General features: G+C 42.4%; 1 protein-coding gene across 2 annotated transcripts in view; it reads right to left on the reverse strand.

Moving 5' to 3' along the window:
- Positions 1 to 8,289: 8,289 nt before the first annotated feature.
- The window catches only part of MAMDC2 (MAM domain containing 2), a 147,903-nt gene continuing 138,868 nt past the window's right edge, over positions 8,290 to 17,324 (reverse strand). The window contains exons 12-14 of one of the 2 annotated variants that reach the window (XM_077474957.1): positions 15,854 to 16,116; positions 11,192 to 11,276; positions 8,290 to 8,693 (exon numbers count right to left, since the gene is read on the reverse strand). In XM_077474957.1, the coding sequence (XP_077331083.1) occupies positions 8,626 to 8,693; positions 11,192 to 11,276; positions 15,854 to 16,116 (416 nt within the window). In that variant the 3' untranslated portion in view covers positions 8,290 to 8,625. Of the gene's footprint in view, positions 8,694 to 11,191; positions 11,277 to 15,853; positions 16,117 to 17,324 lie in introns of those variants that run through there. The other variant, XM_077474958.1, reaches the window with a different exon arrangement.

Raw genomic sequence — 17,324 nt, forward strand, 5'->3', positions numbered from 1 at the left:
TATCTGGGCTGATCCCGCTAACAATGCGTTTTTTTGGAACCCTAAACTGCTGGGGACGCTAGTATAGATCTGATCAGATCAGATATTGATCTGTTCAGATTCTATACCACTACGGGAGGTTATGCTTTGCGCGTGGGTGTTAGCGGTACTGGCACTAACCTAGCGCTGCCTGGGGCGACGCAGACCCTGACCCTAAAACCTAATTGATATCACCCGCCGGGTGATCAGGGGGTTAAACCTTTATTAGGTAATAAATGGTGGGTGCCCTGATGCTATAAAAAGCAAACTAACTAACTAGAGTCACCCGTAACACTTATACGGTGATCACTGGTGAAAGGGTTAACTAGGGGCAATCAGGGGGTTAAAATCTTTATTAGGTAGTATATGGGGGTCCCTGGCGCTATATAAAAACCTGACGGGGAACCTAAATAACTAACTGGCTAACCAGCGTCACCAGTGGCACTTATACGGTGATCGCTGGTGAAAGGGTTAACTAGGGGCAATCAGGGAGTTAAAACCATTATTGGGTAGTATGGGGGTACCTAGCACTATAAAAACCTGGCGGTGAACCTAAAAAAATAACTAGCTACCTAGCGGCACTAGTGACACTAATGCAGCGATCAGAAAAATTATCGCTTAGTGACACTGGCAAAAGGGGGTGAAAGGGTTAACTAGGGGCAATCAGGGGGTTAAAACAGTTATTGGGTAGTATATCGGGGTACCTAGCGCTATAAAAACCTGGCGATGAACCTAAAAAAATAACTAGCTACCTAGCGGCACTAGTGACACTAATGCAGCGATCAGAAAAATGATCGCTTAGTGACACTGGCAAAAGGGGGTGAAAGGGTTAACTAGGGGCAATCAGGGGGTTAAAACCGTTATTGGGTAGTATATCGGGTTACCTAGCACTATAAAAACCTGGCGGTGAACCTAAAAAAATAACTATCTACTTAGCGGCACCAGTGACACTAATGCAGCGATCAGAAAAACGATTGCTTAGTGACACTGGCAAAAGGGGATGAAAGGGTTAACTCTAGGGGCAATCAGGGGGTTAAACCTTTATTGGGGGGGTAGGGGGCTACCCTGGACCTAACAATAACTGCCCTGACAGTTTTTACTGTCACAACTGACACTAAATGCAGTGATTAGAAAATAAATGATCACTGCAATCAGTGACACTGTGACTGGGAGGGGGGGGGGGCGGAGGGTGATTGTGGGGGTGATCAGGGGGGGGGGTTTGTGTGCCTATGTGTACCTACATGTCAGTGTAGTGTTGGTGCACACTTACTTTCTCTCTTCTCCTCGCAGTTCGGTCAAAAAGACCGCCCCGAGAATGACATCACTTCCTCCCTGCCTGTGTTTACTATACACAGGTGGGGGAAGCTTCTCATTCGCCAGGAGCGATCGAGAGGGGATGGCCAGAAACCAACAGCCATCCTCTCATCCCGGATCGCTCCTGCAGCGAAGCGGACCGCCGCATCCAGCGGGAGGGGGTCCAATCGGACCCCCCACCCGCTGGAAGGCGAGCACGTACATGTACGTGCTTGTGCCTGTCGGTGCCATTGCGCCGACGTACATTGCCATGCGGCGGTCCTTAACCACTTGCCGACCGCCGCACAACGATGTACGTCCTATTTTTGAAGAGGGATATCTCGGTAACGGCAGCAGCTGCTGCCACAACCGAGATATCCATCTCTTCAGGCGGCGGTCGGCTGTACGATAACGGTGGTCTCCGCGGCGGATTCGCCACGAGATCACCGCTATCGGCGGCAGGAGAGGTGCCACCCCCCCTCCCGCCGCCCTCCCGCACCTTCCGCCGCTTACCGGAGCCGTCGGTAGCAAAACGTCACTTCCGCCCATACCTCTTAAAGGTATATATTTTTTAAATGTCAGATTTTCTTTTTTTTCTTTTTTTTGTTGCATTTTAGTCCAAATATGAGATCTGAGGACTTTTTGACCCCAGATCTCATATTTAAGAGGACCTGTCATGCTTTTTTCTATTACAAGGGATGTTTACATTCCTTGTAATAGGAATAAAAGTGATCCATTTTTTTTTTTTTAAAAACAGTGTAAAAATAAATTAAATCAATTAAAATAAATAAGAAAAATTTTTTTTTTTTTTAAAACACCCCGTCACGACGAGCTTGCGCACAGAAGCGAGCGCATACGAGGAACTTTTCGCCCAGAAACCTTGCATGCACATATCTCAGTGATCCCTAAGCCGGAGAAAGACCCTAGTCTCTGCGGGAGTTATCGTCCCATATCCCTCCTGAACTTGGATGCCAAACTATACGCCAAAGTTATCGCAAATAGGTTACTCCCTCTTCTTCCGCGCTGGGTTTCTAATGATCAGACTGGGTTTATTCCGGGCAGGGAGGCACGCGACAATGCCCTTCGCACCCTTTCCTTGATGGACTACGTGCGGAAGACCTCCCAGTCCACCCTGTTACTTTCCACGGATGCTGAAAAAGCGTTTGACAGGTGGACTGGGAGTATCTGATGGCCACCCTATCTCATTTGGGAATTGGCCGCACTCTCTTAACTCACATCTCAGCATTATACCAATCCCCAACGGCCCAAATTCGTGTTAATGGTTCCCTAAGTGACTCTTTTACACTCCATAATGGCACGCGTCAGGGATGCCCCCTCTCTCCGATTCTTTTCGCCCTTTCTCTCCACAATTAGAAACAACCCGAACATCCATGGTGTCACAGTTGCTACCACCGAACATAAATATGCTGCGTATGCAGATGACATTCTGTTTTACATCCAACAACCCCTGATTACCCTCCCTAACTTGATGTCTGCCTTCTCACAATTTGGCCTTATATCTAATTTTAAAATTAACATGTCCAAATCTGAAATTTTAAATGTCACCGTCCCCGTGGAAATTGTTCATCTTCTCAAAGCCTCCTTCCCATTTAACTGGCAAGCCCACAAAATGAAGTATTTAGGCATATATCTCACATCCAAGCCCCAGGCCCTTTTTGGTGCTAATTACCTACCCCTTATTAATGCCATTAGATTAGATCTACAACGCTGGTCACAGGTTGCTCATTCATGGCTAGGTAAGATCGGGGTGATTAAGATGAATGTCCTGCCCAGGGTGCTGTTCCTCCTCCAGATGGTCCCAGTGGGTATCCCGGCGAGATTTTTTTCACGCTCATGGAGTCTCTGATTGGCAAATACGTATGGAGCAGAAAGTGTCCGAGATTGTCCAGAACCCTCTTATTTAGGCCCAAACGGCTGGGGGGTTTGGCTCTACCGAACATTAAACTGTATTTTTTGGCAGCTGTTCTAAGCAGGATATCGGATTGGAAATACCACAAACACTCAAAACTTTGGGTTGCCCTCGACCAGGCGCTCAGCGGCACAGATTTATACACCCAAATTTGTATCCCTCGGAAATATAGGTCGCTGGCACCCAACACCTCCCTCCTCACCCACTCTACCCTACAGAACTGGGACTTGATATGTAAAAAGCACAAGTGGCTTTCCAACTCCCCCATCATGCCGTTGACCGGCCATAATTACTTCCCTCCGGGAAACATTGATCCTAGAATATATTCTTGGAAACTGGACAATTCACCCCTTTTACACCACGTCGCCAATCAAGCTGGCATTTCACCCCTGTCTCACCTTATACCCCCTTCGCAGGTGACTCCCATGGATCACTGGACTTACCGGCAACTGGTGGACTTTGTACACTCCCTACCGAAACCATTTCGCTCCTTAGCTGACCTAACACCAATTGAATCTGCTTTCCTGGACGACCAACCGATGGAGCGGCCTTTGTCCTTTTTTTTATCACACCCTACAGCTTCTTTTGATTAAAGGCAACCCCACCTTTTTGTCCAATTGGGAGCAAAATCTGCACAGCACGGTTTCGGAGGGACAAAAATCTACTATGTTATCCATGGCTCACTTATCTTCTACGGCTTCTAGGACGGCAGAAGTGAACTATAAGTTGTTGACGAGATGGCATTATACCCCTGTTATCCTAAATAAATTCTTCCCGCAAACATCACCTCTCTGTTGGAGAGGCTGTTGGGAATGTGCCTCACACGCCCATATTTGGTGGTACTGCCCCTTTATCAGGCCTTACTGGTTAACTATTTTACATTGGTTGAAAATCATTCTGGGTTATGAGATTCCAAATGATCCATGGGTCATATTGTTTCACTGCACAGGCTCCCCAGCAGGACGCTATAAAAAGTCTGTGACCCCACACTTGCTTAACGCTGCAAAGGCGCTTATTCCACGTCATTGGAAGCAACCTACAATCCCATCTCTACGTCAATGGCTTGTGGAGGTTGACCGCACATATCAACTGAAGGACCTTACGTACTCCCTCCGGAAAAAGGCAGACTTGGGGAAACAGATTTGGTCCTGCTGGGTAGCCTTTAAATATACCTCAGATTATGCGGAAATTATGGCGCAAACTGGTTAAGTTCATGTGACTTTCTGTGTGTTATTTTTTGGTCGGAGACAGGACCGGGCAGATCCCTACTTTTTCTCCTCCTTCCTCCCTCCCTTTCTCCTTTTTCTTTCTTTGACTTTTCCCTCTCTACCCTCTTTTACTGTGGTCTTTTTCTTTTTCCTTTTCCTTCTCTCTTCCTTTTCTTAGTGACTTGGTTTACTGCGCTTTGGATGGTACATCAGAGGTTGCATGGTTATGCATTTGCTATCCCAATCTTTGGTTGGGGAATAATTCTGTCATACAGAATGGGCGGGCTTCACTTATCCTCAGAAGTTTCTTATTAGTATTGCATTGTTAGCGACTTACTGTTACAAGTCCCGTCCTATGTCTTCTGTAACACTGGTGTCACTATGTATGGTATATTGTATGTAATACGCTGTCTGTCACTATTTATTTCTACTTCATTCTTTAATAAACACAAATTAAACAAAAGAAGCGAGCGCATACGTGAGTAGCACCCGCATATGAAAACGGTGGTCAGACCACACATGTGAGGTATCGCCGCGATCGGTAGAGCGAGAGCAATAATTCTAGCCCTAGACCCCCTCTGTAACGCAAAAAATGCAACCTGTAGAATTTTTTAAATGTCGCTTATGAAGATTTTTGAGGCTAAAAGTTTGACGCCATTCCACGAGCGGGCGCAATTTTGAAGCGTGACATGTTGGGTATCAATTTACTTGGCGTACTATTATCTTTCACAATATAAAAAAATTGGGCTAATTTTACTGTTGTCTTATTTTTTTATTCAAAAAAGTGAATTGTTTCCAAAAAAAGTGCGCTTGTAAGACCACTGCGCAAATACGGTGTGAAAAAAAGTATTTCAATGACCGCCATTTTATTCTCTAGGGTGTTAGAAAAAAAACAATATAAAATGTTTGGGGGTTCTAAGTAATTTTCTAGCAAAAAAAACTGTTTTAAACATGTAAACACCAAGTCTGAAAAAGAGGCCTGGTCCTTAAGTGGTTAAGTGGTTAAGCAGTTATAGTGATATTTTAGGCCTATTTGCAGGTCTGTTTTCTGTTTTACACTGTTTGTCCAATACTAATCCCTCAAGTTTTTATGTAACTTGTTAGATGCTACATGTTAGCACTCCTCATTCCTTGTTATCACGTACCTATATACGCAAATTAACGCCAGGGTATGCCCAAATGGTGATATTCTTGTATTGCACTTTCTCTATTGAAATGTAATAAGCATTTAAGTTTAAAAAAAAAATGCACTGATTACTTTGTAAATGTCACTGGCAGGGAAGGGGTTAACACTAGGGGGCGATCAAGGTGTTAAATGTGTTCCCTGGGAAGTGTTTCTAACCGTCGGGCAGTATACTGACTGGAGGAGGAGAGAGAATGCTGTTCCTAATTACTAGGAACAGACGATCACTCTTTACTCCCCTGACAGAACGGGGATCTGTTTGTTGACATTGACAGATCTCTGTTCTGCCTCTCTGTGGACTGATTGTGTGTGGCCGGCAGACATTGCGGCCGCCGGCCACGCACATCAGTTCCCCTGCCGTTCAGTGGGTGCGTGTGCCTGCTTCAGCTATTTAAAGAGCCAACGTACAGCTACGGCAATTTGCAGGAACCAGTCGACCTGCCGCAGTATAGTGACAGCAGCTGATCGGCAAGTGGTTAATGGCCTTGCATCCAGGGCAGTTTTTTTTTCACACAATAAAATCTGCATTTTTTCTAAGAAAATTACTTAAAACCCCCAAACAATCATGCATTTCATGTAAGCAAAGGCCCTGTAGATTAAAATGATAGCAGTTGAAATTTTCTGTCATACGATTTTTGAGCAAATGTTTACCAATATATTTTCAGGAAAAAGGACACTAAAATAAATCTGAGTGTGCACAATTACAATATAATACTCAATTCATTGGTAAAATATAAAAGATGGGGTTGTGTCAAATAAGCAGATACAAACATGTTAAGTCTTAACTTTTCACACACCTGTGAAGTGGAAAGAAAAACCACGGTACCCATTATTGTCCATAGGCTACGCTTTCAAAACCATTACAGGTTATAATTTGAATGCTGCCCCTCCAAAAAAATTGCTACCACTCTAACGTGTGTGATGCAACATAACGTGTGGCACAATCACTGTTTACATACACGTGTACCCTATGCAAGCCTTGAGTTTCTTTTTAATTTTCTTCTTTTTTTATTATGATCATGTAATTGTTTAACACATTATATATATATATATATATATATATATATATATATATTTTTTTTTTTTTTTTACCATCTAGCATTTTTATTACAATCAATAAGGGGCTAGCACAGTGGTCATCATCCCTGTCGTCAGGGCCCACTAACAGGCCAGGTTTTAAGTATTACCTTGGGGAGATGCAGACTAGAATACTGCAATCACTGAGCAACAAATTATATCACCTGTGATGTATTTCAGTTATCTTGCAAACCTGGCCTGTTAGTGGGCCATGAGGACAGGGTTGATGACCACTGTGCTAGCATAAGCAGATGACAGGTAAATTTTTTTGGCGATATCAGGGGTTAATTATCGCAGAGAATTTTCGGAAAACATTGTTCTGCAAGCTCCTCCAGCTTTGTAGCCTGACAGGAGGAATGGGAGAGCTTGTGAACCACAAGAAGGAAGGTCGGGGGGGGGGGGGGGGGGTTGACCAAGTTGCAGTATCCAGGCTGCCACCACCTATGGATGGCAAGTTGCTAATATTTATTTTTAACTGTTTGTTAAGTATGTGTAAATACATTCATGTCCTTACTCTGGGCACAGGTGCACTGTAACTGCTTCACACACAGCCTCAAGTGACGACCCAGTGGGAGCTCTCCCATGCTGGATGAATATTGTATGATGTTCTCCCAGTCACATGCCTCATGCGTGCCCTAGCTGCCATGCTTCAGCACAATCTGTCACCTACTGTATCCACCGGACGCAGCGAATAACAGATCATTGTGCAGTACCATATGATCTCTGAGATCACATGACAATTGTACACAATCAATGCTTCCATTCATAGCCATTTATTGTGTACTATTATGTTGATCTCTGCAAGTGATCTCACAGTGATTGCATGGTACAGACAGGGACAATCTCAGTGCATCTCTATCATGTGATAGCTTTGGCCAATCAGAGCTTCTTCACAATAATACACAATGAATTAATGGATGCCATTCATAAAAATAATTGCTTATAGTAGTGATCATCACTGTTCTAAGAAATCATAGTGTGTAAAATAAAAAAAACAAAAGTATCACTTCCACAGAGTAGTACAGTGTCACTCTGGTTACAGTATGTAAAAAAGAAACAATTGTGAAAAAAATACAACTCCAAAAAACTGCATGTCAACTTTCCAAAAAGGGGTAATTTGGGGGGTATTTGTACTGCCCTTTCATTTTAGGGCCTCAAAATACCAGTACATCAGGATTGATCGATTTTAAAATACATATACCATAGTTTGGAGACTCTACAACTTTCCTGCAGACTAAATAATATACACTGAATTGGGTTATTTTTACCAAAGAAATGTAGCAGAATACATTTTGGCCTATGTTTATGAAGAAATACACTTTTGCAAATGAATAATCTAACAGAAATTAAGAAAAAAAAAGTTTTTTTGTAAAATGTATGCCCTTTTTTGGCGTTTATTTAGCACCAAAAAAAAAAAACCACCAAAAGAAAGCTCCATCTGTCTCACAAAAATGATAAAAATGTAATTTGGGCAGTGTTGCATATCTGAGGAACTGGCATTTAAAGTGTAATGGGATTGAGGCTTTCCATTTTTGAAAAGAACGGTTACATTTCTAAAGAAACAGCCTACAAAAAAAATATATCACAAATAAAATATTTTATTGTGAATAAATTTTACTGGGTCCCACCTGTGTTAAGAAAAGACACACACTGAAAAATACACACAAAACCAATACAGTGAAAACAGTGGCAAACAGCAAAGCTGTACACACACATAGTTATTGACAATACATGCATTTGTAACATATTTCTAGCCCTGAGTAGATTTTCTTGTCTGCGAACACAAGTGCTCTGAGTTGTGCTATGTATCTGTAAATATTTTATAAACATTCTTCAGATTTATCAAAGAATTTCTGTGCAGTTTCTAGAGTGACAATGTCTATTTATTCTCTTCTTTCGTCTGAAAAAGTCATGGCTTAGAAATCAATTTCATTGAATTCATCTGAATATCCGGATGACTGTAGTGTCCCAGAATCGTCTGAATCTGTAATAATGAAACGTTAATAGTTATCATAATTGTACTTGCTTCTGGATATAAAAAATCCTAAATTTAGCTGGTCCAATACCATGGGTTAATTTACTAAAGGCAAATCCACTTTGCAAGTGCAGTCACTCTAAATCTAAGGGGTATATCTGAAATGAGGGGAAGCTCTGCTGATTTTATCATCCTATCATGTACAAGCAAAAATGCTGTTTTTTTTTCCCTTGCATGTCCCACTCAGATCTACAGCGACTGCACTTCCAAGTGCACTTGTAGTGAAAAGTGGATTTGCCTTTAGTAAATAAATCCCTATGTTTTCAGTCATTGGCAGGAAGTGTTGATCGAAAGCTGGTTATCCAGCATGACTGATTATCTTATGGACACACAGAGGTGGCTCGGGAGTGAGCACAAATGAGTGGCTCCATAGCAAATGGCTTGCTATAGAGGCACTCAGCGGGGGGAAGGGGACAACCGCACTGGTGGGGGAACCAAGAAGATCAGTGCTAGTCTGTGCCACACCATTACACAGAGCAGGTAAGTATGACATTTATTATTTAAAAAACATAAAACATGAGCCTTTACTATCACTTTAAATGAAATCAATAGACAAATAGTACACAAGTGACAATAATATTTAATTTCTAATAAACATAGCCATATAACAGATTTCTAGTTTTAATTTAAGAAAATCATATTAACCAGTTCCCAACCGGCGCACGCCGAAGTACGTCGGCAGAATGGCACGGGCAGACATATTGGCGTACAGGTACGTCCAATCTTCAATGCCACCCTGCCATTGCGAGCGCGCTGCCGGCGGCGCACTCGCGTGCCGGTCGGGACCCCCGTGAGTCCGGTCGTGGGTCCCGCGGACTCGATTGCCGCGGGCATACCCGCAATCATCTCACGGGACGGCTGAATGGAGGAAATGCCGTGTAAACAGCAATTCCCCGTTCTGCCTATCAACTAGTGATGCTGATCTCTGCTTCATGTGATTGGAGCAGAGATCAGTGTTCACTAAATGAAAGTCCAGCCCCCACATAGTTAGTAACACACCCCTAGGAACACTTAACCCCTACACTGCCACCCACTGGTTAACCCCTTCACTGCCAGTGTCATTTACACACATATAGCAGTGATTACTGTATAAATGACAATGGTTCCAAAAATGTTGTAAAAATGTCCGATGTGTCCGCCGCAATGTTGCAGTCACAATAAAAAATCGCTGATCGCCACCATTACTAGTAAAAAAATAAATAAAAAATTATTAATAAAAATGCCATAAAACTATCCCTATTTTGTAAAAGCTATAACTTTTGCGCAAACCAATCAATAATCGTTTTTGCGATTTTTACCAAAAATATGTAGAAGAATAAGTATTGGCCTAAACTGAGGGAAACATTTTTTTTTATATATTTTTGGGGGATATTTATTATGACAAAAAGTAAAAAATAATGTGTTTTTTTTTCAAAATTTACGCTCTATTTTTGTTTATAGCGCAAAAAATAAAAACCGCAGGGGTGATCAAATACCACCAAAAGAAAGCTCTATTTGTGGGAAAAAAAGGACATCAATTTTGTTTGGGAGCCACGTCGCACGACCACGCAATTGTCAGTTAAAGCGACGCAGTGCCGAATCGCAAAAAGTGGTCTGGTCTTTGACCAGCAAAATGGTCCGGTCTGTAAGTGGTTAACAAGCGTATTTATGTGTTGAGTTTGTTATACCTTTACACAAATCATAACCTTTTATACAGAGAAGACAAATGCATTTATATATAATATGTAACATCCAGATACTGTTATATGAACATTTGATGCCGGTTTCAGTGTCAGCTTGATATCACTGGATTCTGACTCTGATTTGTACCTGTATTGTGAACATCTCCTTTGTGAATTATAATCCATAACTATGTCTGGACATCTTATTTTATCTTAAAGCGACGTGCCACCCAAAAATTGAACTTCTGCTTTAAGTGAGGTGACCCCCTGACATGCCACATTAGGCATGTAATTTTTTTGGGGAGGAGCCGGTACCCTCTTTCTAAAGGGTCCCAGCTCCCACTTCCTCCCGTCACACCATGGCAATGGAAGGGAGATTACCTCTCCCCCCTCCCTCTTGGCAATCATCTGGTACACGTTTACAGGTCCCAGATGATTGCCTGGCCAGTCACTGTGCACGGCACGGCTCGCGCATGTGTAGTGGGTGCTCGGCTGTGAAGCCACAGCCAGGCACCCACAATTACAATGCCGGCGCCGCAGAGAGGAGGGGGAGACGAGCGGGGCTTCATTCCCCTGCATCGCTGGACCCTGGACAGGTAAGTGTCCGATTATTAAAAGTCAGTAGCTGCAGTATTTGTAGCTGCTGACTTTTAATTTTTTTATTTTTTTTTAAGCAGAACTCTGCTTTAATTCAATAGAAGGTTACAGATTATACTTTATATGGTTCACTAACAAAAGAGATGCAATAATACAACATAACAGATTTAGACATACACCATGGATTACCTTTGCAAGATCCATTTTGAAACATGATATCGTCAACTGCAATATCACTTCGTATAGAAATACCACGTATGGCTTCAAACACTATCTGTTTAAACAAAATAAAAAAGAGAATATTCTAATTACAACGGGTACTTATCAATTCTACAAGTATGAAGCATGTGTAGTGTTACCCTCATAAGGGCTGCTGAGTATTGTAGTCCACCAGTCACTCCGTCCAGCCAGGGACACGATTTCCAGTCACTCTTAGACAGAAAACAATCCATGCACCTTGTTTTGTATTTTTATTGAGGGGAATTAACTTGGGTAGGGTAAGGGTATATGGGATGCCCAGTTGATTGAAGAAAATTTACATGGGACAAACTATATACACTCTCTTTATATACACTCCAGTCTTCACTCCAGCACAACACTTGTTTGCAGACTATTACTCTTCAATACCTCCAGCACTTCACTTGCTTATATTTCCAGGACCAGCTAGCACTGCCTTTTGTTCCCGGAACTGACTCAACCAGTCTTAAGGTAGATGTCCTTTTCAGGCAGGAACCACAAGCCCCTTTTTAGTGTAGCAACAAGAGATAAGGTAGAGGTAGTTCTTTAGTGCTAGCTGTCCACGTGGCTACTGAGACCAGTACCACATCTTCAGACCCTGCCAGCCCTTATTGCTGCAGATGCTTCTCTCCACTGCCCATGTTTCCACAGTTCTCTCACCTGTCTGAGATACAAGCATCTCAGACTGCAATCTCCCAGTCCTCTCAGGCGTGCCTCCCCAGTCCTCTCTTCTGGTTCTACACCCTTCTGAGACTGCTCTCTATCAGTCCTCTCAGGCATGTCTCCCCAGCCCTCCTGGCTGTGACCTGTTGTTCCTCCTTGGAGACTTGCCTGGCAGTGCTGACTCCTGCTGTCCGCTCCTTGCTCCTCTTGGCCAGTACACCTCTGTGTGTTGTCAGCGAGTCCCGTCCACACCTGAGCCCATGCGCCCCCCCCCCACCAGACTTGAGAGCTCCCTCCAAGGCCGCCGACAGCCTAGCACTCCATGTCCAACTTCCACCCAAACAGCTCATCCCCAGCTGGGCTGACCCCAGGTATTTAAAGAGGCCTGCCCCTTGCCAATCCAGATTGAGGATTGGTCAGGGCTCCTCAGACTACCCCAGGCAGCTCCACCTCCACTCTCCACCTCTCTTTCCAGAAAACATCAGAAAGTTCTTGAAAGAAATAGAAGGTCCTGATGATGCTGTCCATGGGTCACCCATTCTGAGCCACTCCCTGCCTAAATTTACCTACTCTGCCAAAAAACCTATATACATACTTAAGCAACCTAGAGGGTGCTATACACGTAATAAAGATTGGGCCATTTCCACTGGATTGTTCATATTTTAAAATACAACTGGTTGTCTATACAAACTGAGTTTACTTTACAGACATATTACATAGGTTCCTAATCAAGTGCCACAAAAACCTTTTATTGCAATGCACCATTACTGTTTAAAATACGTTTAATCTGTAAGATTTGTTACTGAAGTTGTTGAATTAACAATTCTGCTGCTGCAATCTGATACTTCTGAATATTTTGAGTAACACTTTCCCTGCTGACCACTGTGGTTCCTCTCACTGATTCCATGTCAGTATTGTGTCCTGTAGTGATGTAGGGCTCGGCATGAGAAAACACAGTTCAGGGAGTGTCAATCTCTTGGTCTTCCATGCATTAATGCCACTTATACACAAGAGGAATTATGGTTGGAAAAAGCTATGATGGTTTTTCCAACGGAATTCCGCTCAAGCTGTCTTGCCTACACACGGTCACACCAAATTCCAACCGCCAAGAACGCGGTGACGTACAACACTATGATGAGCTAAGAAAAATCAAGCTCAATGCTTCCGAGCATGCGTTGAATTGTTTGCGAGCATACGTAGGAATTGTGCACGTCGGAATTGCTACAGACGGTCGGAATTTACAATAGAAACTTTTTCCGTCTGGAAAATCAAGAACATGCTCTCAAATTTTCGGCCAGCTAGATTCCGATGGAGCCTACACACGGTCGCATTTTCCAATGAGAAGCTCTCATCTGTCTTTTGCTGGCTGAAATTACGCAGCATAAGTCTTTGTTCACATGTATGCATGTGGTTGCAGGTGCGGGAATTGCAGCACCTCCCGCACCAGCAACTACCCGCAGTGAAAGCGAGATGCTGTAAGAAAAATGCGCAGGGCTGCCGTTCATTCTGAATGGAACCACCATGCATGTGAAATCACAACCGGTGTGCAAGAACCACAGGGAAATCGCATGGTCAAAATGACTATGTCATTTTCCTGTGGGCAGAGTTTTGATAAAGGTGTATGCACCTTTTTCTGCGGGAAATGCAGGCATGGCAGCTCACTGAAATGATTGGGCTGCCGTGCCTGCGCAAACGCGGCCTGCAGAAAGGCATCGATAAGGTAAATGGTTTTTAACCTCAGAGGCCATACAGGTACAGAATCTATGGTCATTTTTAGTTTCAAAACAGGGTTGCTTTAAGATTAGTACTCTTGATCACTGGTTACTGACATGGTAAAGGTACAGAAATTAATGTGGGCTGCCATACCATGTATGGCAATAAATCATTGTTATTGAGAACACATGTCCAAAATGCATAGAAATTAGGCCTGAACTCAAGCTAAATACACAGATAAAATACAAATCTGGGAGCTGTTTTACTGCACCTGGCAAAGTCTTTGCATTTCTGCCTATCCAGTCCTGACAGTTACACAGGAACACTGCACAGGCCTGTCTGGCAGCTGTAAGAGACTTGATTTTTATCTGCGACAGTTAAATTAGTATTAAACCCAAAGGAAAAAATGTAATATGTAAAGTTTTCTTTTTTTAGGATTTTTTTTCCTTCCGTTTTCACCTGGTGGTCTTGCCAGTAATACACCTCCTGTATTAGAGTGTCCCCACTCTGGATAGGATAAAGGTTTTACATAAATACTAAAAGCTACCCATTGTAAGCACTCCTGTCAGTGGTAAATGCTTTGTCTCAACACTCTAACTGCTACATCTGCAGGAGAGCTGGTTCTGTTGAAAAAAAAAAAGACTTACTTGCTGGATTAGCAGGTGAAAATAAAGGAAAATCAAGCCTAAAAAAAAAAAATGAACAAATGCAGCCATTTCATCTAAGAATCGGTAAGCTGCAATTGAATAAATGCTTGCTTTGAGGTTTAATACTGCTTTAAGTAACACTAATGCCGCGTACACATGACCAGACTTTTCGACGGACTATTGAATGAATCCATCAGATATTACGATCGTGTATGGTCTCCAGTGGACTTTTTTTCCCCAAAAGTCAGACGGACCTAGAAATAAAACATTTTTTAAATCTTTCTGACGGACTCGAGTCTGGTCGAAAAATCCATTCGTCTGTATGCTAGTTCGACGGACGAAAACCGATGCTAGGGCAGCTATTGGCTACTGGCTATGAAGTCCAGTCGTACGTCATCACGTTCGAATCCGTCAGACTTTGGTGTGATAGTGTGTGGCCAAGTCCGTTCGTTCGGAAAGTCCCCCAGAACTCTGCCGAAAGTCCGTTGTGAAGACCGTCGGACCTAGTCAGTTGAAAAGTTCGGCCGTGTGTATGCAGCATTACTGTTTTGTCCCTCCCCCAACCAGTGAAAAGAAGCAGCAGACTGATGAGCTGATCTCTTTATCACTTTGCTCCTTATTAGCATTTTGTTATTTATTTTTATTTATGGATACAGAGCTGCAATACTTTTTTTTAAATCTCTATATCTGGACTTCAACACATCAACATAGATTGGTAAATGACTGTTGTAATCTAAATGGAGTTTGGATTAGAGCAGTTCTCTTTAGAACTACAGTGGTCTTTTAAAAAGGAGGCGGGGAACATAAAATATGAATCTAGTTGTATCCTCCAAAGAAAGATCAAGGCAATTTTTCTTTCATCTTGATTTATTAGTGTTATTTTTCTTATTTTTAAAGAGATAACTATAGTCAGATGAAGCAGCAGGTAGTGAGAAATTCACACATGATAAAAAGTAGTAACCCATTGATTAATTTAATAGTTAAAGTGTTACAAAGCCCAGGACCCTGCATTCACTATATCTGGTCTCCCACATAACACAGAACATGGACATGCAATTATTTTAATAAATATAAACTGCTAAATACCTATTCTCATCAGCAGTTAGAGCAGTCTTGTGATTTAGATCAGTGCCCAGCAGAGCACTGGGTAAAGCTTGTGGGAGGAGTGTCTGATTTTCCTATAAGACTGCAGGACCCCTGACCCTCTGTTTGGACAGTGCTGATTGGCCCTGTGCTGATCACATTCACTTTCCCGAGAGAAAAACCAAAAACTCACTAATCTGAGCATGTGCTGGCTGCCCCTAAGGCTTTGTAATATCAGGAGATGGGTTGGGGACACGGGACGAAGGGGAGGATCGCAGAAGACAGGACCAAACAGCCCTTTTACACAATACAGAGGATTAACCCCTTAGGTTCCACAGTGAGTATAACAAGCATGCTTTACTGCATATACTGATTTTACTGTTGTAGGTTTAGTAACACTTTAAATCAGCCTATTGTGTCTCTCTCACATGAATGCAAGTTTTTTTTACAGTTCAACTTTTATGTAACTGTTACATCATAATATGTTATGTAGATCATTTAAACTTACCCTATGTTGTTTGTTGCTTTCATATTCTATCTGTGCTCTCAACCAACTAATACTTTGTTCACCTTTCCTGGTCCACAGGAGAGTATCTTTATATCTGCCAACGTCTTCCCTTACATATAGGTTAAGAAGTCCAGTACCAGCACCATACATATGGTAAAAGAAACTTAAGCACTGTTTTCCATTGATGGCTCGAAGTGGCCTAGAGATAAGCCTTGCTTTCTGTCCGTAAACCATGTTGGTGGCTTCAATGTACATGTAATATCCTTAAATTAATAAGATTATAAAAACATTTTAACCATTAAATTCAATAATTAAGAATTCCAAAGTACTATTCAATTTAAAAAAAAAATGTTTTTGGTAGTAAACATTTGCAAAAAAGTAATTACCGTATTTATCAGAGTATAACACGCACTTTTTTCCCCTTAAAATCAGGGGAAAATGTGGGTGCATGTTATACGCCGATCACCCGCTGATTGCGAGCTCTTCTGCCTTTTCTGCTGGTCTCGGCAGCTTTCGGCTATTTCCGGACGCTATTTTCGGGCAAAATAGCCGAGAATGGCCGAGAGCTACCGAGCGCCGCCGAGATACACAGGACATCCGCTCTGTATGTTGGTGGCGCCATTTTTAAATGGAAAGCCTGCAAAATAAACTGACAAGGCTGCAAATGACTGACAAGGCTGCAATGGAAGGCTGCAAATGACTGGGAAATCTGCAATGGAAGGCTGCTAATGACACCTAAGGCTGCAATGGAAGGCTGCTAATGACATGCAAGGCTGCAATGGAAGGCTGCAAATGACTGACAAGGCTGCAATGCAAGGCTGCAAATGACACTGACAAGGCTGCATTGATGGGCATTTAAATGTAAGTTTTTTTCCTTAAACTTCCCTCCTAAAAGTTTTTTTCTTTAAAATTACCTCCTAAACTTAGGGTGCATATTATATGCCGGCGCATGTTATACAACGATAAATACGGTACTTTAAAATATGTTATTCAGAATGAAAATATGTGATTTGAGACCGTACATTTACTGTCATGTTACAATGTGTATACTATACATATACAGTAGTTATAATCTACTTTATCGCAAATGATCTCTCTTATCTTATATCAGTTGGAGTGGAGAGGCACTAGAACACATGTCAATTTGTATTGCTTTCTGTGTCCCTGTTAAGGAGATTCACCCTCTCTATTTGTCCTGTTTACCATTATCACTGCAAGTGAAGGTAAAAGAGCAATCACAAATTTTGAGTTGTCTGCAGAAAAGTAATAGAGGGGAAATCTTCCAATAGGGACACAAATTCTATGGACCTGAGGGGCCCCAAAGGATTCCCTTAATTTGCAGGGATTTCCTCTTTGGCAATGGGACACAGATGGCAAAAAATAAACTGATATGGGTTATAACCATCTCTTACACTATCCAAAATGAAAAAAAAAGTGTATAGCCTATTGTCAGGGCCTGGATTTGAACCTA

This window comes from Lithobates pipiens, unplaced genomic scaffold (assembly GCF_037356315.1).
Source record: "Lithobates pipiens isolate NorthernLeopardFrog02 unplaced genomic scaffold, aLitPip1_a1.2 Scaffold_13, whole genome shotgun sequence".
In the NCBI taxonomy this organism is placed as follows: Eukaryota; Metazoa; Chordata; class Amphibia; order Anura; family Ranidae; genus Lithobates; species Lithobates pipiens.